Source organism: Eulemur rufifrons, chromosome 8 (genome assembly GCF_041146395.1).
Source record: "Eulemur rufifrons isolate Redbay chromosome 8, OSU_ERuf_1, whole genome shotgun sequence".
Classification (NCBI taxonomy): Eukaryota; Metazoa; Chordata; class Mammalia; order Primates; family Lemuridae; genus Eulemur; species Eulemur rufifrons.
The window spans coordinates 113474409-113499041 of NC_090990.1; the positions used below are offsets into that span (position 1 = coordinate 113474409).

General features: G+C 50.2%; 1 protein-coding gene across 2 annotated transcripts in view; it reads left to right on the plus strand.

The window, feature by feature from the left end:
* KCND3 (potassium voltage-gated channel subfamily D member 3) overlaps positions 1-22354 on the plus strand; it is a 206986-nt gene extending 184632 nt beyond the window's left edge. The window contains exons 3-8 of one of the 2 annotated variants that reach the window (XM_069480835.1): positions 11516-11678; positions 17704-17805; positions 18165-18254; positions 19736-19792; positions 20956-21203; positions 21927-22354. In XM_069480835.1, coding sequence (XP_069336936.1) covers positions 11516-11678; positions 17704-17805; positions 18165-18254; positions 19736-19792; positions 20956-21203; positions 21927-22128 — 862 coding nt within the window. In that variant the 3' untranslated portion in view covers positions 22129-22354. The remainder of the gene's footprint in view (positions 1-11515; positions 11679-17703; positions 17806-18164; positions 18255-19735; positions 19793-20955; positions 21204-21926) is intronic. The other variant, XM_069480837.1, reaches the window with a different exon arrangement.
* The last annotated feature ends 2279 nt before the right edge of the window (positions 22355-24633 follow it).

Genomic DNA, 24633 nt, shown 5'->3' on the forward strand with positions numbered 1-24633 from the left:
GAAGAGAGGACACCTGAGGTGGCAAAGGGCAGCACTGGAGCAGCACGGGGGTAGGGGTGCCAGATAAGATTCGGGGGGATGGTAGTGGACAGCTGAGCTCTGAAGAGTGGGGACACCTGGTGGCCATGTTTAAGGTCAAGGGGTCAAATCACTTAGCACTCAATCTGGCCTGGCTGGGGCTAAGACTCCTCTCATCCCCGTCCTGCTTCCTCCATTTCCCGTGTCTACCTCGGCCACCGTCCCAGCTGGAGCCCTGAGGACAGAATCAGAGGTGTGCTAGCAGAGGTCTGCATCAGCAACAAAGACTGTCCGCACCAGTTTGTCTGGCTTCCCAGCCCAGCTTCTGCGTTCTAGCTCCTTGTCACCTCCATGGGCTTTGACCTTGACACTTCATTGCCTCTGGAGACCCTGGCCAGTCCTGCCTCTGGTGCAAAGACTGCATGCGACCCTTTCCACGCTCCCCCAGTGCCCAGCCCTCCCTTCTACAGCGTGCGCCCACTTTGGCACTGACCAAGGTTTGTCATGGCTGCGGCCCCACTGTAGACTTGGGGCAGATCACCCCTTTCTGAGGCATGCTTGCTGGCCCGGGGTGGCAGAAGGCCGACAAGCTGCCCCGGGGGGAGGCTGTTGTGTGAACATACGGAGACAGAGAAGCAGATGGCGCAGGCCTGAGGGACAAGGGCTCTGAGGGAGCAGTATGGCTTGACCAGACACACATGCTGTTCCTCGTGTCTCTTTCTTGTCAGCCCTGCTCCCAAGAGCGTGGAGAGATAAATGGGGAGAAGCTTCCTGGGGTCTGAGATTGGGGAGAATGGACGGAGCAAGGCCCAGTTTCCAGAAGTGCTTCAAGATTGGGGCCAGGGCTTTGGACCTGCCAGGGTGGCTCCCTCCCCACTCCCAGGGGTGCCCAGGTCAGGACACGTGCCCTCTTCAGAGCTGAGGGGCTTGTCCCCAGGCAGGGGCGAGTGACTTCACAGCCTCTGGGGCCTCAGCCCTTCTACTTCTCCCTCCGTGGTACAAAGGTCCTTGCAGACCACACCTGAGCAAGCGCCCCCACAGGGCGAGGAACAACCGACTGGATATCTAGGGAGTGTCACCCTAGGTAGCCACATCCCAGTCTTCATCTCAGGGTCTTCCCACTGACAGGAGGCCAGTGGTGAACTAGGCTACATCTCCTCTCTGGTTTTTATCCGCAGGTGGCTGGCTGGCACTCACTGTCCTTCCCTGTCCTGTTTGAATGTGGGTTTGCTGTCTGTGTCCTGCTGTGTGCTCACCCTCTCTGTATGCGTCCATGCCAGGGAAGGGTGGGAGCGTGGCTGGAGCCGTGCACAGAGGCTGCCCCACCTCCCAAGCTGGAGCGCACCCCAGGGTGCTCCCCTCCACCCCCACGGTGAGTCAGTTACCAAGTCCAGCAGGTTCTGCTTCCCAAATAGTACACATCTGCCCTCTCCTTCCTGTCCCCACTGCCACTACCTTGATTCAGGCCTCATCCCTTGCTGCCTGGACTGGTGCAGTAGCCTCCTAACTGGTCCCTGCCTTTGCTGAATCCCCATCCAGTCCTGCCACCACACTGCTCTCAGGGTGATCTTTCAAAGATGAATATTTGACATGTTACTCCTCCACTTAAACTCCTTCATTAGCTCCCGAGTGCTTTCAGGAGGAAGTTCAAATTCCTTGGACTAACCCAGAAAGACCTTCATGTGGCTGCCTCTCCAGCCTCATCTCCCACCTACCTTTACCCCAGCCAGTAATTTCTCACGGTTCCTTCACAGCTCAGAAATCAGCCTGTGCCACCATCTCCAGATCTTCTGACCACCTCCAGTTTGATTTAGAGGTCCCGCCTCCTTTGTGCTCATACAGGACCCTGCATACATCCTTCTCGTAGCATTGTGACGTTGGACTGTCAGCAGGATTTACTTTTCTGTCTTCCCTCTGATGTCATAAGCTCCTTGAGGGCAGAGGACATGCCTGTTTAGCTTTGTATTCCCAGCACCTAACAAAGTACCAGGCACAAGGCAAACACCCAGCAGACATTTGATGAATCCATGAATCCAGAGGAATAGGGTGGAAAAGTGTGGGCTGGTGCATGTGTCCGTGTGTGTGTGTGTGTGTGTGTGTGTGTGTTAATGATAATGTTAGTGTGCGTGTGTATGCAGTGAATGCAGTGGGCAGGGCATCCGTCTGGACGGCTCCCGCACCCAATTTATGACCTTGTCCCAGTTTCCTCTTACGTGCAATGGCTGGTCTGAGGCTGGTTGCTACACCCCTTTCCTCTGACATTCTACAAGTCTGCAGATCTGTGACCTGTGAAGAGAGGATGGTTTAGAGTAGTGGTTCTCAAAGTGTGGTCCCCAGATCCAGATCACCAACATCACTGTCACCTAGGAACTTAGTTAGAATTCAGAGTCTCATGTCTTGCTCCAGAGTTACAGAATCAGAAATCTGAGATTGGGGCCCAGCAATCTATGCTTTAACAAGCCTTCCAGGCAATCCTGATGCACACTAAAGTTTGAGAACCACTGGTTTAGAAGAACATCTTTGTCACCCAGCACAATTGAGGTGGCAAGACAAGGAGATTATGGCCGCAGACCAAGAGTGGTGAAGAGCTCTTGGCCAGGAGTCTGCAGCTATGACTGGCCGTGACTCTGCAGGGCAGCAGAGGACCAAGGCAATGGCCTGGAGGGGTCACACACCCCTTCTCCCAGGACTGGCAGAGCCCAGAAACATCTCTCAGAGAGCCTCCCAGCAGGGTCTCTGGGCTCACACCACTTTGATAGTTTCTCCATTGTCTTGAGGCTGTTCTTTCTAATGTGGATTAGCCAGGCCCTTTGGCTCATTTCTCTCTTCCTCCAGCAGGGCGTAGTGAGGAGCCCTGACTTGGATAAGCTGATGATCCTGAGCACGTTACTTAACCTCACTGAGCTTCAGTTTCCTCCTCTCAAAAATGGAGTTAATACAATTACCCCTTCACCAACCTATTAACTCCATTTTTGAGAGGAGGAAACTGAAGCTTCAGTGAGGTTAAGTAACATACTCAAGTAGAAGGAAAAAGTTCTAGTGTTCAATAGGGCAACTATAGTTAACAGTAATTTATTATATTTCAGAATAGCTGGAAGTTTTCAAATGCTCCCAACATAAAGCAATGATAAATGTTTCAGGTGAATCATGTCCCAATTACCCTGATTTGATCAGTATATGTTATATGATTGTATCAAAATATAACATGTACTCCATGAATATGTACAATTATTATGTACCAATAAAAAAATTAAAATTTAAATTTAAAAATGGAGTTAATAATACCTCATAACATTGTTGCGAAGATTGAATGGCCCATACTGATGCTAAATTAAAATAAACTATAGGCCGGGTGCTGTGGTGCACGCCTGTAATCCTGGGAGGCCAAGATGGGAGAATGGCTTGAGCTCAGGAATTCGAGACCAGCCTGAGCAAGAGTGACACCCCCTCTCTACAAAAATAGAAAAACTAGCCGGGTACAGTGGCGCATGCCTGTGGTCCCGGCTACTCAGGAGGCTGAGGCAGGAGGATCACTTGAGCCCAGGAGTTTGAGGTTGCTGTGAGTTATGATGATGCCACTGCACTCTACCCGGGACAACTGAGTGAGTAATAAATAAACTATTACTGAACTGTCACTGTGATTCTTACTAGATTGCCCTGCTCTGAGCCTCATATCTCCTCTCTGGGTCCAGCTCTAGCTGGGGTCTTCAGAGGAACTTCAAGGCTCCAAAATGCCAACCATCCTTTTGGCTCCTGGGTCACACTGGGGCACATTTTGCAGGTGAGCCCAAGAGAGCACCTAGCTGCAGGGACACAAGCAGAGGTGTGTGTTGGGGGGCACGTGTGGTAGAAAGGAAGGGGACGTGTGGAGCTTACATCTCATTTCCCAAGTCCCTCACCCTGAGAGTCGGCAGCACAGAGCTGGTTACTTGCAGAACCACGGCGAGGCTGCTGCCCTAGATCTATTCACCCTGAAGTTTCCTCCTCCCTGGCTCCCTAACAGGACTGCTGCCTACCGTGTGGCTCCCTCAGGGGCCATAGCTTTGGGCCAGTGTAACTAGTAGTTTTGTGTAGGGACTTTAGAATCAAAGAGACCTGGTCCATGTCCCAGTTCTGCATCTGGCCAACCAAGTGACCTTGGGCATATTGCTTAACCACTCTAACCTCAGTTTCCTTATCTGTAAAATGAGGATAGTAATAGTATCTACTCTTAGGGTTGTGGGAGAAGCAAATAAATTAATGTACGTGCAGTACCTGACACACTGTAAGTTAAAAAAAAAAAAAGCTACAGCAGTTGTGCTTCGCAGATGATCTGAACATGAAAAGAGGCTGCACAGGTGTTTCAGCCCAGGCTGGTGATTTTGGTGTCCTCCAGGGAGATCTGCCATTGTCCTTGTCCCTGGACATGGACAGCCACAGAGCTCTGAGTCCCTGGAACTCACTGTGGTGGCCCAGCCTGCTCTGAGAACTCTCCTTACCCCGCCCCCACCCAACAAGACAGCTTCTACGCCCAGCCCTGTCCCCAACACCGGGGACTCCGGGAAGCCAGGTTTGGGGCATCCCCGTGGAGAAGGTGGGTGTGGGAGGGGGTGTGGCAATGAGCCTAAGACGTCCCTCTTGCAGGAACTCACCAAGGATGTGTCTCTTCGGTTGAGCTACCAGCAGCTGGGCCCTCAATGGACTGTGCCCTGGTCTCCAGTAAAGAACAGACTCCCCCCCAGACGGGAGCCTCAGGCAGAATCAGACCCGGGAGCTTGGCTTGCACTTATCTCTTGGCACCTGGAGGAGGAGATGAAGGGAGCAATTAATTGTACAAGGCGGGTGGTTTGTGCAGCTTAAGTTCAGATAAAAAGTTTAATTATCCCTAAGCCCTAATACAAATTAATTAGCCTTCCATATTAGGAGGGTTAGCTTCCCTGCTCCTGCCTCAGCCCAGACATTACTGTGGATTGCAGAGGGCGTGCTGGGAGGGAAGGAGCCAGAGAGGCATGGAGTCCCCAAGCCGTCCTGCTGGGGGAGTGGGGGGGCAGGCGCCTGCCTCCTGGCGGGGCCTGGGTGTGAGCCCTCAGTCTGGGGTGGGCCCCACAGCTCACCCATGCCTGGGATGTCACCTCCAGGAAGGGCTTTCTTGTCCCTTACTATCCCCACACACAAAGCTAGCATGGGGTGGGGAGGGGAGTCCTAATTTGCATGAGTGGAGGAAGACGAAAAGGAAATAAGGCTATGGGTTTAAATTTTTTTTCTAGGCCATGACTGTTTCTGTTTTTTCTTTTCTTCCTCCTCTCTTTCTTCAAAATTCCACAGAGAAAATAGGCCATAGATGCCATTAGGACTGAGAGACTCACCAAGAGCTCCCCACCTCCGAGCTCCTGCCCAGGTGGGCCCCAGGGGGGCTGTGTGATAAGGGCTGGGGCCCCAGGGTCATTGTGCTCACAATTAGCGGCTGTTTAGTGAGTGTTTACTGTGTGACAGGCATGTAGTCTTTGCAACAACATTGAGTTAATTACCCATTAACTCATACATTCAGCAAACATTTATTGAAGTGCTTTGAGCAGGGAAATGACATGCATGGGTTTGCATTTTAAGAATATGCTTCTTTGTGAATTAAAAGGGAACAAGAGTGGAAGTGAAAAATCCAATTAAGAGGATTTTGCAGAAGTCCAGTCTAGAAATAATGGTGGTCTGGGTGCAGGGTTTATTTAATAAACCCTTATAAAGCTCTTAACTGTGTGCCAGGTTGAGCACTGTTACAAATAGTATCTCATTTAATCCCTGACAACAACCCTGTGAGGCAGGTACTATTGTGTTATCAATGCCAGGAAACTAAAGACAGAGAAGTTAAGTATCTTGCTCAGAGTCACCCAGCTAACAAGTGGCAGAGCCGGGATTTGCCCTGAGTAGTCTGGCACTCAGAGTCCACACTTTTAACCACAGTGCTATACTCCTGCCACTGAGGCAGGGGGGATGGAGAGAAGCGGGCGAGTTCCAGTGGATTTCTCCACAACCAGCCCATCCCCAGCACCCCCTACTTCCCCCACCCTTCCACCCCACCCCCACCAAGGAGCAGGATGTGAAGGACAGAGGACAACCTGGGCTCCAGCCCCAGTAGTTCTGGCTGTTACTGCTTGAGTGACCTTGAACAAGTTACTGTCCTCTCTGGACTTAGCTCCTCATCCCTAAAGTGGGTTAACCCTACCTGGTAGGGTGGGCTGTTGTGAGACCCACTGATGAATTTAAAGTTCCTAGCACGGGCTCTAGCACATCGTTCCCTTCTACTGCTCCAGTCCCCATCCCCTCTTCTTCAGGCCAAATGTCCTCGTTCCTTTGATTGTTTCCCTTGAGAGGATTTCCAGACAATTCGCCATCCTGGCCTTCCTTCTATGGACATGACCCAGTTAATTAACGTCCTGTACAATATATAGTGCTCAGAACTCAACACAGCAGCCTAGAAAGGGTCTGCATCAGGGAGCAGTATGGCCACTCACTCCCTTTCTCCAGACACAGTACTCCTGTCAATCCAGCCTCATAGCATGTAGGGTTTTAGCAGCCTCGTTACACTGGTGGCCCATGTGGAAGTGAAATTCCCCAGTGGTGTTTAGTATAGACTCCTTTGAGTCAGCTTTCTCCCATGAGCTATACAAGTCATTGATTATTTGAATCGAAATGCTGGTGTTGTAATTTATCTTTGTTAAAATTAATCTGGTTGGTTTCACCCATGAATAAAACTTGTTAAAATCCTTTTGACTCCTAACGACCCCAATTCATAGCAGCTCTGTCATTTAGAAATTTGAACAACATACTCTAAAACAATCAGCAGTAGCAGCCTTCTCCTCCTCCTCCTCCTCCTCATCATAGAATCCAAATGAAAGAAGGTTAAGCAAAAATAGTCATTTGTTAGTAAGCAGAGTCAAAGGCAAGATGAAATAACTAATCCACAGGAAAGTCAAGGTTAAAGCTGGTCCTCAGTAAGTATTAGAACAGGAACTCAAACTCCATCATTTTCCATCTGTCATCTGTATCTACACACCAGCCTTCTTCCTTCCTAAATGCATGGCTTTGCCCATGGCAGAAAGCATGGCTGCCAACAGCTCCAGAGCATGGCTTGTTGCAGCTTCAACTTCTTTGAAAGAGATTGATCTGTTCCCAAATGTAAAATCCAGGGAATGGGAAAAGGCACTCCACATCATTAGCCATTAGGAAAATCCAAATCAAAACCACGGTGAGATATCACTCCACACCCACCAGGATAGCTATAGTCAATAAACAGTGTTGTCTTAGATAAGGAGAAATTGGACCCCTCGCTCATTGCTGGTGGGAATGTAAAATGGAACAGACACTTTGGAAAACAGTTTGGCAGTTCCTCATACTGTTAAACATAGTCACCATATGACTCCTAGAGAAAAGAAAACATATGTCCACACAAAAACTTGTACACAAATGTTCACAGTAGCACTGTTCATAATAGCTAAAATGTGGAAACATCCCAGACGTCATGAACTAATGAATGAATTGACACCATGTGGTATGTCCATACAAGGTAGTATTACACAGCCACAAAAAGGAGTGAAATACTGAGGCATGCTATAACCTGGGTGAACCTTGCAGACATCATGCTAAGTGAAAGAAATCAGACACAAAAAGCCACATATATGATTGCATTTATATGAAATGTCCAAACTAGGGAAACCTGTAGGGACAGAAAGTAGATTAGCGGTTGCCTAGGATGGAGGATAGAGGGTGGGGTGTGGAATGGTCACTGACTGACTGATAGTGAGTGGGTACAAGGTTTCTTTTTGGGGTCACGAAAGTGTTCTAAAATTAGACTGGTGATGGAAGCACAGTTCTATAAATACACTAAACACCACTGAAATGTACAATTTAAATGATCATATTGTATGGTGTGTAAATGGCATCTCAATAAAGTTTTTAAAAAGATAAATCAAGGAAAGGAACTCATTGACCCAGCTGGGGTCAGATGCCCGATTTTGAACTTAGTAACTGTGACTAGTGGGAGTGGGGGTGTCGGGGAAGGTTTCTAGGACTATTGCAGCTCCCACGTGGGGTAGGGTGTCAGCAGACAAAACAATAGGCACCCACCACAGTGGCTATTTCTAGAGAATTTACAGTTACACAAACACTGAATTAAGTGTTTCTTCTGAATTATTAAGTATGGCAACAAGATTGGGGATGTAAAACCCATTTTATAGATGATAAAGGCTCACGTTAAATAAACTGCCCATGGTCACTTAACTAGTTGGTAAGTGCGGTGGGGCCAGGGTTCAAACCCAGGTCTGAAGCCAGTGTCCTCTCTCAATTATTAGGCCATGCTGCCTCCCTCTGGCTTTATACAAGATGTTGAAAATACTGGAACAAACCACTGGAGACCTCACTTGAGATCCATTCTTTATTTCATTTACTTATCTGCTCTTTCACTAAAGCAGACCCTTCTCACATGAAAACCATGAACGTGCTTTGCTGGCATAGGACCGCTGTCAGTAATCTTTCGGAAGTGCCAGAAGACTGAAGATGGTTGTTCATCTCCTGCTAACCACGTTGCTACCCACCCCACACTCCTCCAGCTTGTCAAGGGTATAAAGAACTGGGACAGGAACACATCTTGCTAAAATCACAATGCAGTGGGTCTGTAGCAATCTCCTGATCCAGCAGCCGGTTAAGCTTACTCTCAAAACAAGAAATAAGGTTAATTTGGCAAAATGTGTGCACAGTGAACAATGCAGTTTATTTGCCAAGTGTTCACAAACTGTCCACGTAATAATCTGCTCTCGACTTCTGCCAGAAACTTGACGGCAGAACTGATGGATGCCAAGCCCCTTGGTCTGTGGTTTCTCAGAATTCCTTTCCCCTTCTTTACAAGTACTGGTACAACCGTTTTCCATGTCTAATCTCTTGGTATGTTTCTGCTGCACCATGATTTCCCAAGGATCGTGGGCAGTGGCTCCACAACCCATCTGCCCCTGCCTCGTGTCTCCGGGGTGGATTCCTGTGGGCCTGTGGTGTAAACTCGCTGACTTCAGCTGGGCGCTTGCCTGTGCTCCCCTCTCCTACTACAAGCTCCCGATCCTTCTCGTTGGCCTCTGTCCCGGCCTCTCCAGGACGAAGCGCGTTCTTCTCTATGGAGAAGGCAGCAGAGTCCATGGGAGTGGAGCTGTTCTGCTTTCTCCCTGTCATCTGTCACCAGCAGTAGGCATAGCCTCTCTCCTCCTTCTTTCTTCAAATGGACAGAACAATCTTTCTGTTGTGCTTAGCATTTTTCACCAGCCTCAATCATTCTGAAGTGTGCTTTTTCTTCCATGCTCCGGCCACACTTCCGTTTCATCCGCAGCCATGTGCCCGCTGGCCCCCTGTCAGTCACGCCAGCTGAAAGTCCCAGCTAACACACTACAGGGGGCAGCCCCCTTTTCTTCACCACTGGGATTAGCTGAACTTGGGACAACCAACTGTGGTTTTAGAGTTTCCCATTAACCGAGACTATGGTTTCTAGAATGCCCAGGTAAAAGTAATAGCATTTATTGTTTATAGAGCTGTGCATGTCACAATAGGATTACGATACAGGTTACTGATATGATCTTCATTCTATAAACAAGGAAACTGAGGCCCAGAGTAACGTTCCCCCAAGGTCACAGTTATTTTATGGTGGAGTTGGGTGGGTCTTGAACCCAGGTCATCTAAGTCCAGAATCCACATTCTCAACCACGTCACTGGAGGTCTCCCCTGAGCTCCATGCAGAGGAGGCAACCAAGCCACAAAGATCCAGAAGGAGCTTTCGCAGGCCTAAACGCCAGTGCACGTCCAAGACAGCGTGAGCCAGGAAAAGGAGAAGGAAGACAGTCTTGAAACAGGAGCCTACTTCACGGGGTATTGAGAGGCTTAAGTGAGATGGTTCATTCATTCCTCAAATACCTGTCATCCTCTGCCGTGGCCTCCACAAAGCCCTTAGGTGTTAGGAGGCAAGGACTTGTATTTCTGAAAGGCTTACCCCATCCCCTTCCATGTCCTCTCCGGAGACCCAAGACACCTTGGCCCCTCAGCACAAGTGAGTTGGAGCCTCACTGTTTGAGCAGCAACGATTCCTGGTCATCCTAAGCTTGTTTTGGCTCCAGACACCCAGAGTGCACAGAGGCGGGGGAGATGGTGTTTCTGGCTTTGGCCAAAGGAGTCATCACAGCACTTTGCTTAATAAGGCCTTTAAATTATCTCAATAAAGAGGAGACTAAACACTTAACCGTTGTGGAGAGTGTCTTATTGATTGGAGGAGAGAGGCTCTGGCCTGCCTGCCCAAGACCGAGCAGGCTCCAGGCCAAGCTGGTCCCAGGGGGCAGCTGCCAGGGTGTGAAGTACTTAAGAGAGTTTCTCCAAGCTCTGGGAGGAGCCAGCACAGTTCCAAAGTGGCCTCACAACTTAAAGGGCTGAGTTTCAGAGCTCAAGGTTCCCCTCTGAGGCATTGTGGTTAGTGGGAAAGAGATAAAAGCAAGAGGAGGGGGTTTTAATCCCAGCTGAGCAAATGAGCTCAGTCCATGTCATGTCTCTGAGCCTCAGTTTCTGCATCTGTTCAATGGGGATAAGAATACAAAGTTCACAGTGTGTGGGGGGGGGGGGCTCCTGTGAGATAAATATGTAAACGTGACTTGCAGGCCAGGTGTGGGGACTCACACCTGTAATCCTAGCACTTTGGGAGGCTGAGGCAGGAGGATCGCTTGAGCCCAGGAGTTTGAGGTTGCTGTGAGCTAGGCTGACGCCACAGCACTCTAGCCTGGGCAACAGAGTGAGACTCTGTCTCAAAAAAATTTGACTTGTAAATTATAAATCTGCACATGAATAAGAGGTAAGTTTATTGTTTGTTATTATTGGTGTCTTGAATGAATCATGTTGTTCTTCTGCTGCAAGCTCATCCGTGGCCCCTCATCACACTTGGGATAACACGCATAACCGTCACCGTGGCCCCCTGGATTCCACAGGATCTGCTGCCCGCCTCCCTCCGCTACATTGCTGGAACTCTCCCCGCCGCTCGTGTGTCCAGTCCTGCTGGCCCTTTGACAATTCCCAGAACAGGCCAAGCTCTTTCCTACTCCCTCAGGGCCTCTGTGCTTTCTGTCACCTCTGCCGCACACACCCGTCCCCAGCTGTTCTGCATGGCTGGATCCTTTCCTTTCAGATCTCAGAGCACATGTTAGCTCCTCAGGCCTTTCCCAGCCACACGCCTGCCACCTGACACAGCGCCTAGCTCTGTTCTCTTCAGAGAAACAACCGCCAGCCACAGTTTTTTAAATGTATTCACTTACTTGTTTAAGCTGTGCCCTTGTAGGACATGGGCTCCAAGAACATAAGGAGCCAGGTTGCGTCATAGCACCTGGCATGTGGCAGGCACCCTGGCCAATTGTTGAATGAATAAATGATGAATGATTGGCAGGGAAGCTGACTTGTTTCCCAAAGGGCCCCTCCCTTACTCTCTCTCTCTCTCTCTCTCTCTCTCTCGCAGATATGGAGACATGGTGCCCAAGACAATTGCAGGGAAGATCTTCGGCTCCATCTGCTCCCTGAGTGGCGTCCTGGTCATTGCGCTGCCAGTTCCTGTGATTGTTTCCAACTTCAGCCGGATTTACCACCAGAATCAGAGAGCAGACAAACGCAGGGCACAGAAGGTAAGCCCGGGGCGCTGGGCTGGGGAGGAGTGTAAAGGGCAGCAGCAGCAGGGCAGGCCCGGACCTGGGCTTTGTGCGGCTGGCGGTCAGCTTGCCGGGCCGGAGCTCCTCGGAGCGTCCCTGCACACACAGCCCCCGGCTTTGGAAGGTGAGGAGCTTCGTGTCCCTTCCCACTCGCCGGCGTCCTGGCAGCTCCAGAATTCAGTGAGCCTCAGGTGTCTGCAAGCTGACTGTCCCCTTTTGGATAGCCCATGGCAGCTCCCCGGTCCCCAGCTCTACCTCCACGCCCTCGGCCACCACCACTCGCAGCCCCCTGGACCTCTCCCTCTCAAGCCAGGCACTTACTGGGAAACATAATCTCTTTTTACACAAAACCTAGTGGCAAAAATAAATTTAATAAAGAAAAATGAATACTGTGAGAGAGCATTCTGAGGTCACTGAGTTCAGGGACAAACGGCACAACAGGCTTTAGTAACCTCCGGGGTATCGTAGGGTTAAGGCACAGAACTTGGCTGATGATTTTGAATAACCATCAGCCCTGAGAAAAGCTTTACATTATGTCCAGAATATGCTGCTTAAGACAGCAGGAAGGGGTGAAACACTGTCACTTACCCACAGAATGAGGCAGGATGTCTGAAGGCTTTGGTCTCGGGGGAAGCCTCCTTGCCCACTGGCCTCCAGCCTTCTCTCTAGAACAGCTCAGCTCGGCCAGTGCATTTTCAAGGCATCCGGCTAATGGAGGTTCATGGACAGCGACTCTTACCAGGGTTCCTACCAGGAAAGGATGTCTGAAGGGGAGTCTTTCGTTTCTCTCCCGATCTGGGCTAAAATGTGGTGGTCCTTCCCTAGCGCCTCAGCCCCCAGGGGGTGTGGTGGCAGCCTTTCCAGGGACAGTGGACGGGAGGGCACCTTGCTGGAAGATTGGCTATGGAGGCTTGGGGTTTTGTCTCCTTATTTTCTTCTTTCTTTCGTTCATTTATTCCAGACATGTATTGGGTGCCTAGGACGCAGTAGGCCCCAGGCATCGCAGCTGGGTTACTTGCTTGCCACGTGGTCCCTGACAGGCGGCCTTGTGTGTGCCCAGCGGTTGCCTCCTCCCTGCCTTCCTGTCCCCTCTGCCTGGGCTGAGCTGTATTTTGACATCTTGACCTGGTCTGTAGCGTTGCCAGCCTGAAGATTTATCTCCTGGCTCTGTGCCGTCTTCTCGGTCCCATGCAGACCTATCTCCTGCCCCTTCACCCGGGGTCAGGGTTTCCCCACCCCCATCCCCTACCAGCTGTCCCAGAAATGGAAATTTTATCTCTTTCCTTGTTCAAGTCAGCTGACAAATTTGAGCAATGTCTAAATTCACTGTGCAATCCTAAATAAACAGGCAGGGAGAAACTGGGATCCTCTTTCCAAATCCAGGAGCTGAGAGCACGAAGGACCAGGGACCCTGTAGCACCACCCCCGCCAGGGGCTAGGGCTGTCACAGGTTTTGGCGGAGCAGGTGAGGCTCACGCGCTAGCCCAAGGGTGCACACGCACAGCGACAGCCCGACAGCCCGCTGCAGCTGCGCTCTAGGTAGCTCCTGCACTTACCTTCCCCCACGCCCACCTCCTCACCTACTTCTAAGAGCATCTCATCTGCTTTTTGCTCCTGCAAAGAATATAACAGTAGACATCTCCCCAGGTGTTTTTTGTTTGTTTGTTTGTTTTTAAGAGACATGGCCTCACTATGTGGCCTTGGCTGTAGTTGAACTCCTGGACTCAAGCAATCCTCCTCCCGAGTAGCTGGGACTACAGGTGTGCACCACCACACCCAGCTCTCCCCTGGGACTTTATAAAGCTCATCTGGAGTGATTAAAATCCAGGAGAAACAACTTCAGCTTATTCCTCCCTCTAGCTGCTAAAGATGAGTCTCCTCCTGGCTCCCTCCCTGTCCCCTTGCCTCTCCCTCTTCTTTGTCCCCTTGAAATCAGAGTAAATATTTACAGTGTTTTCACCTCCCCTGGATACTGTTTCTCCTCAAGCTTGCTCAGCTCTGTCTGTTTCACCCTGGGGGAAAAAGGCACTTCCCACTTCCAGCACTGAATCTGCCACGTGAGTCGAGGCGGGCAGGTCCAGAGGGCCTAGCGGGAAGTGGAGAGAGGGGACGGGAGGAGTCAGGGAAGCCCAGGATTGTTCTCAGCCCAGACCACACGCCTGGGAACTGCAGTAGCCACAAAGGTGAGCTCCAGCCCATGTGCCCCTGGTGTAAAGGCTCAGAAGGAAGTTAATGTCATCCTCTTCTCATCATGACTGGCTTGGGGTCATTACTAAGATAAGTCTGCTACTGTTTGCTTCAGAGACTATGTCCTCTGGGTCAAATGAACTGGAGATCCGGTGGGCTGGCCTAGCAGTGGCCAGAGGGAGGGGAACGTCTGGTGCGGGACGTTTGGTCCCCATCTCCAGTTCTCGTGCTTGCCCATATTCTTTTTTATTAATGGAATACGTTACTGAGATAATTGTAGATTCACATGCAGTTGTAAGAAACAATACGTAGAGATCCCTTGTGCAGTTTGCCCGGTTCCCCCCAGTGGCAGCATTTTACAGACCTGCAGCACAATATCACAACCAGGGCATGGACATCACGACAGGCCACCAGTCTTTCAGTTTTACTTGTACTTACGCACGTGTGTGCATGTGTAAGATTGTTATGATTCTATCACCTATGCAGGTTCATGTGCCACCACCACAGTCGAGATACTGACGGTCCCCAACGCCATGAGGATCCATGTGTTGCCCTGTTATGGCCCCACCCCGATCCTGCCTGTCCCTAACCCCTGGCAACCATTTCTCTGTCCTCCATTTCAAATGTCTTCATTTCACAAATGTTGTACAAATGGACACACACAGTAGGTAACCTTTGGGGACTGGCTTTTTTCATTCCATATACTTCCTGGAGATTCATCCAAGCTGTTGTGTGTGTCAGTAGTTTATTCGTTTTTATAGCTGAGTAGTACTCCGTGGCATGGATGTAGTAGTTTGTTTAACTGTTCGCCTGTTGAAGAATATCTGGGATGATTCCAGTTCTGGGTTATTCCAAATAAAGCTGCTGTGAACATTCATGGACAGGTTTTTATGTAAACATAAGTTTTAATTTCTCTGAGGTAAATACCTAAGAGTGCAATTGCCCGTGATCTCTTTCGGCCTTCCCATTTCTTCCTCTTCCTCCTTCTTCTGCCTCTCCCAAGGCAAGAGATAAATACCCACGGCCAACGGGCACCTGCCGGCCAGGCAGATAGAAAGGCTTGGTTGTGAGAGGCTTCTCAGAGATTGATAGAATTATGTCTTGCACCTAGATGGTGCCTAGAACTGTATCCAGGTGGCAGCATTCTCCTTCTAGATCTCTCCTCCAACGCCGGAGTCTCCACACCTGTTGAAAATGCAACTTCCTGGGATTTGCTCTTCAAGTTTAGAAACCTGCCTGAAAGGAGGTGAAATTCAGGGACAGAGGATAATGTTGTGCAAGCAGCATTTGACCTGGAAGTTGGAAGTCCTGAGCTAAAGTCTTGCTAGTCCACACCTTGACCTGGATAAGCCACTTACCCTCATGCCCTCCAATTTTTTGTCTTTGAAATGGCCCAGAAATTGATCTCTAAGCTCTCTTTTAACTCCCACATTGTCCTTATGGCCATGGATGAGAGTGAAGCCAACCAGTCCACCCAAGGATTGAGCCTGTTACAATGGCTTTTATAAACATGGACTTCCAACCAACTATGTGTAACCATCTTCCTTCCTCAGCCATCATAAGCTTTGTGTGAACACCTGCGCCGTGTGCCGCCCTGTGCTGGGTACAGGACATAAAAATATGCATAAACCACAAGCCCTGGCTCTCTGGAGCTCCAAGCTAAGCCAAAGAGCCCCACAAAATTTCATGTGCTGGGGATGGTTCTGTAAATACATTGCAAACCTCTTTATCCTGTGTGGGAAATGATTAAACGATACGGTGCATTTGATATGACAATCTATGGCTTTAATAGAGCCCAGGGTAAGATAAGATTAAAAGGAGTGCCACAAAGGAGAACAGGAGAATCTTTCATCTCAAGAAAATAATGAAGACAGACCCCAGATATGAGAAAAGTCTGGCTCTAAGTGGTTCAATCAGATTATATAAGGCTATAATGAGCTTGACACAATTGGATTTCCATATGACGCTCTCAGCACCCAGCACCCAAAGCAATAAGGGCCACATCCTCAGATGGTGAGGAACTTGCTTGAATGTAAACATCTAACCTAGGGAAGGGCTGGAGCAGGATTTCTGGGGCATGGAATTGACCCAGACCTTGCATGCAGATTCTTTGCTCAGAGAGAGGAGGGATGGCAGGGCTGACTTGCCACCGCCCTTTCTGTTCCAGGTCCCCTTTGTTGTTTTTTCCTTCATCCAAAGGAGCATTCTTCCTCAGATCTATGGGCAGGTCTTCCAGGCTCACATTCTGGCCTTGTCCCCATATTTATAGGCCAGGGAAGGGAGTTGAACTGTCCCTGCAAGGAGATACTGGCCAAGGGGGACCAGGAAACAAGAGATACGGTATGTCCTTTGTGCTTCTATTGACAGCCTGAACTCCTGTGTCCATGGCCTCCCTTTAGCCCATTAGCCAGCTCAGCAGAACCCTTGGAGAAGGAGTAAAACAAGAAATAGAAATCGCCACAATTTCCCAAGGACTCTTCTCTTGCTCAGGGTCTATGCTGAAGTTACATGTGGACTTGCCCAGAGGCAGGGGGAGGGACCATTCCACTCTAGGATGGGTCTGTGATCCTTCTGGGCTCTTCTGCTTCCAGTAGCAAGAGGCTGGAGCCTGGTCTAGAGCTACAGGACCTGAACCTCAGGCTGCATTTTTAACCCAGCAGGAACTCCTCTGCCTTCTCCCTCTTGCCCAGAGACTCTTCCCTTAGCCTCTCTCTTTGGTTGTGCCACTGTCATGGTGACAGTGATTATGGTCATCAGGAAGGAGAAGAGCAGCCAGCATGTGCAGTGTCCAGCCTGTCCCATTGCCTCTGCAAGCAAAAGAGAGAGCTTGTGTTGAGACACCATGCAGCCCTCCGACAGGGGCCCTTCTCTGCTGAAGGCTTCCCAGGTGGGAGCTGGGGAGAGTTTCACTGGCCTAGTTAAAGCCAAAGTGGTGTATGGACATGTGTTCCACCCTCCCTTCTCTTACACACACGCCAGGTCACCTCTCACAGGCACCTACACTCATTCCCAGAGATGCATAGCAAGGTAGACATAGATTGACGCATCTGTGCCTGAATCTGCTCCCAGAGAGACACATACCATTGTATATACGTTTATTAATGTAAAAAAAAAATGAGAGCCTACTGTTTACTAGGCACTGAGGATATGTCAGTAAACAAGGCAAAAACTCCTACCCTCAAAGAGTTTACATTACAGTGGAGGAAAGAGACGGTAGCAAGATAAATATATAAAACATACACTATCTTAGTAATAAGTGCTAAGGAAAAATATAGAAATCAGAGGAGGAGTTAAGAAGTGTTGAAAAGCACACATCCTTGCTTTTCTCATAATTCACTAATATTTGAGGACCTACTGTATGCAGGGAACTGTACTGGCCCCTAGGGGGGAATCGCATACAGTCCTTTAAGGAGCTTGCAGTCTAGTTAAAGATAAGAAATACTCCAGTTTAATAGCATGTGGCATTGTGCAATACTGAGTAGATAAAGGTCATGAAACCTTTGGGAGGAGAGAGAACCTGGATGAGTGACATTTCTTCCACCAGGATCACACCGAGGCCAGAGAGATGAGTGGAAACTCCTAGGAATTCTGACCGTGACCGAGCTGCACAAAGCGGGTTACACGACGTGTCAGACCCAGTCCCTTGGTCTATAACCAGAGATGCATGAGGCTGGGAAGAAGCAGCCTCTTCTCCTTCATCAGACATCACCTGGGGAGCCAGCCTCCCTGGGCCAGCCCATCGCTGGATTTACCAGCCTTGCTGTCCTTTGTGTCGTGATCTCCCTTACTCTTTCATTATCTCTGCCCATCACAGAAGGCCCGCCTTGCCAGGATCCGTGTGGCCAAGACAGGCAGCTCCAATGCCTACCTGCACAGCAAGCGCAACGGGCTCCTCAACGAGGCGCTGGAGTTGACGGTAGGTGCCTGGAGGGCCCAGGCTGGGAAGGTAAAGGGGAAGGAGGGCCTGTTTTTTCTCCCCAGGGGCACGAGCACTCCCACTCCAGAGCCCCAGTTTGAACCCTGAGGAGGACGTGTTTCCAAACTTCCCCAGGTAGCAGCTACCCTGCCCATGCACCTCTCCAGGGCATAGGATTATCACCACGACCCCTAAGCCAGCTTTAGACCAAGGGCCCCTGGCCCAAAGATTAGCATGCTCTGTGCTGACCCTAAAAGTTGGTTTGTCCAGATTTTTCTGTTGCCATCCTACCTTCTGTGGAGAAATGAAGGAGCTGGAGCCACCAGCTTTAGCCTCGGTCTCCCTTCTTTTCTCACTAGGGCACCCCAGAAGAGGAGCACGTGGGCAAGACCACGTCACTCATCGAGAGTCAGCACCATCACCTGCTGCACTGCCTGGAGAAAACCACTGTGAGTGCCAGCCCACTGCCACCTCCTTTTGCATCCCTGACCCCTGACCCTTTCTTTTCTAAGGCTGTCCTCACATCCTCACTGGCCAGAAGTTGGAGTCTGCCGGCTTCAGATGCGGAAGGTAGTGATGAGATCTGTCCGCCCTCCGGAGGAGGCCCCAGAGCAGAGCAAGCTCACCAGCCCTGCGGCAGCCTCCACAGCCTACACGAGTCCCCACGGCCCCGTTCTTGATTTCTGAGGGCTGAGGGCTCTGCCTGTCAGCTTCTCGGTCCTGATGGCATCACCCTTCAAAGCAGGGCCGAATTGGTACACAACACTAGAAAAGAGTGTGAATTTTTGTCCCATCTCTGGGGCGGGGTTGATGCAATCTGTGGGTCCTTTTGCTCCCTACGTTCCTTTTGGACAAAGGAGGGAGCACATAGATTTCTCTAGCCAGGATTTAGCAGTACCACCCCGTGTCAGCCACCTGCGATTCCCAGGGAATTCCGATTCTGAAAGGCTGATTGTTAAAGCAGAGTCATGGTTTAAGGGTGCCACAGCTGGAATGTGCAATGACGCTTGTGCCTCACCAACAGACTGAAAGGAAGGGCAGTGGGACCAACCCTGGACCCTTGGCAAAAAGTGCTAGCAATCGGGGGACAGAGGAGTCAGGGTAGACAAGCCAGAGAGAAGCAAAGTGAAACCCTTCCCTCTTCATTCTAGGACCTCTCTCCTGAAGAGCCTAGAGTCAGGGCTCAGCACACTAAGGAGGCAACTTTCTAATTCTGAATGCTCCATCTCCTGGCCTCCCAGATTTGGGGGAATAGATGTTAGATGACTCTTAACCTGAGCCAAATGTGGACACTATGGATGGCAGCTGAACCCAATGAGGTCTGCCAAAATGGGAGGGTGCTCTACAAACCCTAGTATCCAGGATTTATCTTCAAGAACTATATATGCATATCGAGAATTTCTCTTAACATTACAAACTTGCCAAAGGTATAGGCCTGGACCCAACTGCCCTTTCCAAGTCGCATGTGCTGGGTGGAATGTGTAAATTGGAGGGATATGGGTGAAAATATTTGGGTATGAAGGACCGGAATGTTGGCACTGAAGAAATGGATTTTGGAATCGGGGATGGAATGCTGGCATTGAAGGGGTGGAATGTTGAGTCTGAGGGAAAGAATGTCAGACTGGGATGAAAGCTCTGGAATGCTGGATTTTACGGGAGGAATGTTGGACTCAAGGGGTGGGATGTTGGGATAGGAGAGGCAGAATGTTGGGATGGAAGGAGCAAATGCTGGGTGTGAGCAGAGTCCTGTTGAAGCCAAAAGGTGGAATGTTGGGGAAAAGTGGGGGCAGAATGCTGGGAACAAGGGGTGGAATGTGGGACTTAAAGGGTGGAATGCTGGGATGGAAAGATTGAATGTCAAACTGGCTTGGGAATGCTGGAATGTACAATCAATGGTGTTTTTATCTTCTGTTGGCATGTTGTCCTGTAGGGGTTGTCCTATCTTGTGGATGATCCCCTGTTATCTGTACGAACCTCCACCATCAAGGTATAACTTTTTAAAACTTCAATTGATGTTTTCCTCTCTGATTCTTCTAAGTCTGTGGATTCTTCTCTTTTTACTCCCTGGCCTGGTTCTCTGCATGTGCTGTTGATTCTTCCGGGCCTTCGCCTACCTCTGCTGTCACACCCGGTACCAGCTCAGGCTTCCGGTTTTTTGTGCTGAACTCCCCAACTGTCTTTCTGATTCCCTCTTTGGACCTCCCCAGGGGCTTGGGAGGGGCGGTGGAACATGGCACCAACCCGGTGTCCTGCAAGTGCCCACATGCCCCGTCTGTCTCTGCCACTCCCCAGCTCCCTAGGGACTCCTGGTGTTGGCTGCCAGGGCTGGTGCCTTTCTGAACTCCGTTCTCTTGCTACTTCTCTTCAGACTTTCTCCTCACTCTTGCCAACCTTGGCCAGACCATTAATGCTATAGATGTGTAGTCACCGTTTTTTTTTTTTTTTTAGTTATCCTGAGTTCAGCCACACCCGATCCCGGCGGCCCCCAGTCAGGAGATCGTTAGCAGTCCCTTTCCATGCTCACTCTTAACCTAGGGAATCTTGTGTCTCCAGGTATATTAAGGACCCATATCACGTTATCAGGGGAAAAAAAAAAAACAATAATTAAAAGAATTCCTATCTCTGACAGTTTGACCCGCTGGCCTCCAGGAGCAATACTCTCCCAATTCTGTGAACAACTTAGCACCTGTAAAAGTTTTTATGGCTCCCTTACCAAAGCATCATAAGAAACCACCTAGCATACCCACCACCCACAGTCAGTGATTCCCTACCTGCCACCTCTGGCAGATCTCACACAAAGCCTGGAAGGTAAAGTCTTTGCTTCTAGCTCTGATGATGCCACTACATCCCTCCATGTCCGCTGTATCCCCTCTGCCCAAAGCTGCAGAAGGGGTGCATGTCATGCCATGATTTAACAACTGCAGTGCTCACCCCTCAATCTGATGGCCAGGGCTGCCAATATGATTCTCTCTCTTTCCTCATTGGATGCCTGTGGGACATCACCCCTCCTGAGTGCTTATCTGGGATCCAGGCAGCTGGAGCCCTTCCTTCAAGGCCCAGAACAGAGACAGGCAGCCATACAGAGCATGGGGACTCGTCCCCTCCTCCTCCCTACCTCTTTTCCTACTTCTTCTCCTCTGCCTCCCACAGAACCACGAGTTTATCGATGAGCAGATGTTTGAACAGAACTGCATGGAGAGTTCAATGCAGAACTACCCATCCACAAGGAGTCCCTCACTGTCCAGCCACCCAGGCCTCACCACCACCTGCTGCTCCCGTCGTAGTAAGAAGACCACACACCTGCCCAGTTCCAACCTGCCAGCCACTCGCCTGCGCAGCATGCAGGAGCTCAGCACGCTCCACATCCAGGGCAGCGAGCAGCCCTCCCTCACTACCAGGTGCGTGGCTTCCCTCCCCACCCCCAACGGCTTGTGTCATTCCATTCACAGCATCAGGAGAACTCTGAGGGTCCTCTAGCTGCCCCCTCATCTAACGCATGCCCTACCCGCCTTCCTCCCCACACCTTCCTTCTCGTCCTTGCAGGTTAACCCAGAGGCCCTTTCTATACTGTCGGAAGATACTATAGCAGCAGTTTTAGGCTGAAAGTGGTGTTAGATATCAGAAAAAAAAAAACTAAAAAATGTATAGGTAGATGTCCAAAAATGACCTACCCCAGTGCAAAGAATGGACCAACCATTTTCTCAAGGAAATAATTTTCATAATCGTCTTACTCACGGCTTATCCCAGGCTGATTTTGAATCACAGACTGACTTTTCCCTCCCTTCTCTGCTTATATTTAGGCCACCTCCCACTACCTCCACATGAGTTGCAGAGAATTCAGGGAAAGCCAATGCCAAATGCCACAAATGATAGGTAAACAACCACCGGGGGGAGGGGGCTGTGCACTCTGAATTCAAAGCCCAGTATACATGACTTTGTCATTGTTAGTAGTTTAGGAATAATAATTAGAATTGATAACTACCAGCTGATCACGAAAGGCAGAGATAGAGGGACACCCAAATCTCCTCCTAGTTACTATGAGCAGGGAATGCAGGGGTTCAAGGAGGCTTTGGGAGGCTGGCAAACAGGAACCATCATCAACTCACTCTTTTCTATCCCAGTCGCTCCAGCCTTAATTTGAAAGCAGACGACGGACTGAGACCAAACTGCAAAACATCCCAGATCACCACAGCCATCATCAGCATCCCCACTCCCCCAGCGCTAACCCCAGAGGGGGAAAGTCGGCCACCCCCTGCCAGCCCAGGCCCCAATACGAACATTCCTTCCATAGCCAGCAATGTTGTCAAGGTCTCCGCCTTGTAAAACCACTGGACAAAGGGCCAGAGGGGTAGTGGGGAGTGGAGGGGGCTGGCATGTTGGTGGGTGGCCACTGGGACCACCCCCTCCCCCTTACCCCACTGTTTCTGCCTGCCCCATTATACCCCTAGCACTGAGACTTGTGCCTGGAAGGAAAAGGAGGCAGCAAAGGGGCACCTGAGGTCCACGCTGCTAGCGCGGACACAGCCCTGTGGCACCGCATCTCACTGGGGCCAGAGGAAGGGAGGGAGGGCGGTGGGGATGGGCTGGTGGGGGTATAGGCTGTGCCGGGACAGGGCCTGGAGGAGGGAGCCTCAGACCAAATAACAGTCGTTTCCGGAGACCCCAGTGAGGACAACATAAGACCAAGAGCAGCACAGAGGCCAAGCTGTCACTTGCAAAACAGGAAGAAAATATAACACTGTGTATTTAAGCACCTTTTTCAAGGCTCTTAATGGATAATATTTATTCATGGGAAAAGGTGGAAAACAAAAACACCAACAGATTTTTGTGAAATGTTTTTCTTCATGGACCCAACACCTTTGAACCAAAACAATGCATTTTGTGAGGGCTTTTTTTTTTTTTTTTTTCCTCCTTTTATAGCAAAAGCTTTTCGGCTAAGAAGTCAGTTATGGCTGAGCTCTCTCTCCATTCCCCCAGGTGGGTGAGGTCCACTGAGCCTGGGCCCCCACTGCCCAGCTGACCTGCGCAGAGCTGCCAAGTGACCACACACCAGTCCTTTCCCTCTGTCTGTCCCGGTCTCCTCTGTCTCTGTGCCTCTCCGCTCACCCCCTGGCTGTTTCTGTGTCCAGCCGTCTGTCTCTACATGGGTCCCGGTGATCCCGAGACATGTTAGTAAAGCCTTCTTCACTGCCAAGCACTACAGACTTGTGCCTGGGAGTTATATTTGTGTGAAGCAATTGTGGAAGAGGCAAGAATGAAGTAAAAATGGGGAGATGAGGGGTAGGAAAGTTTACCTTACAGAACAAAGGTGCTCCCCTTGTGGTTGGAGCCACTTGCGTTTGCAGTTTCTGGGGAAGAAAGGGAATGACCAGATTTATCACACTGGCATCGTGGAAAAGGAAACAGCCAACGCCTGAGAAGCAGCCGACTCTGGCGTGTGCCAGTGAGGAGAGAACGGAAGAACCCAGGGCTCGCGGCGACCGTCGGCCTCTGTGGCACCTTGCCATGTACCCTTCTTTCAGGACCCACCGCAAAGCCCATCCCGAGCTCTGCCAAGAGGCCCCATGAGCAGCTTCCTCCAGAGAGGGCAGTGGTATGGGACTGAGCAGCCCCCACGTGGAGGCTGCGGAAGGCTAAGCCTGTGCGCCTCGTGAAGGATGCTCACAGCCTGAAGGCGAGTACGAGATTCTAGATGATTGTCACCTGGTATGGAGGATGCCCTGAGGTCTGAGAAGTCTGCAGGCCTGATCCTCCCCGAAGAGAGCTGAAATGGGGGAGAAGCCTGATCACCTCTGTGCAAGTGCGAGAGCGAAGATTATTTCTTAAAAAACCTGGACAACGTATCTGTTCAAGTGGCTTGCACCCTGGTGGGGCTGGGAGCGGCGTTTCTGGAACCCTAACCATTGTTCACTGCATAACGCAGAGCAGGTGGGCTTCAGGGTTAGTGACAAGCCCCTTCCCACCCCCTCCAATCCCAAGCTGCCCTGCTGCAGGCTCTGTAGCCTGGGCTCCGAAATACTTGAGCTCCTCAGAAGCTCCTCATCCATCCTACAGCTTAGTGGTTAGCTGTTTAGTTGTAGGTCAAGAATTTCTCTGCCCACCACAGTCATCTAAATGAGTTTCACTAGCCAGGAACCTAAAAGCACTGTCTCTGGGCTTCCCTACGACCCCAGCTCGATTGACCCTGTAGGCAGGGAAAGTCAGCAGGTTTTGCGGTGGCTCCGAAGCAGAGGTGGGCAGCAGGCAGAGGAGAGGAAGCCTTCTTTCTACGTCTCCTTACGCTTATCCTCCCTGACCACTGACTGAGTTCTTTCTCTGGGTCTTGCTTCAAGGATTTCCACTTAATGTGGGAATGGAGGTTCTTGCCCTCTGGGCTTATGGTCTAAGAAGGCAGAAAAGCTCACAACAACAGAGGAATATGTGTGTATACACACACATGAAACCAACCTAAACACATCGGGGACTACGTACTTACATGCATTCATTTCACACACACACCTCACACAGAAGACCAGGCTGGAATCCACTCAGAAGGCAGGCAAAGGACTAGAAAAGAATTTCACTCTTAAGAGAATGGGTAATAGAACAATGTTAGGAATGTCTAGGTATTTACGTTACATATCATAAGACCTGAGGGAAGAAAGGGCTAAAGCGGTGAGTAGGAACACGGTTGCATACACATACAAACTGCCTGTGCTTAACTCAAGAACAGCTCGTCACAGGGTTAGAATAGTGACTGATTCAACCAAGGATCTGTTTGATAGTGCACCAAGGGACCATTTTAGTGGTTCCCACAAAAATTAATAAATCTTAAATATCATGTCCCAG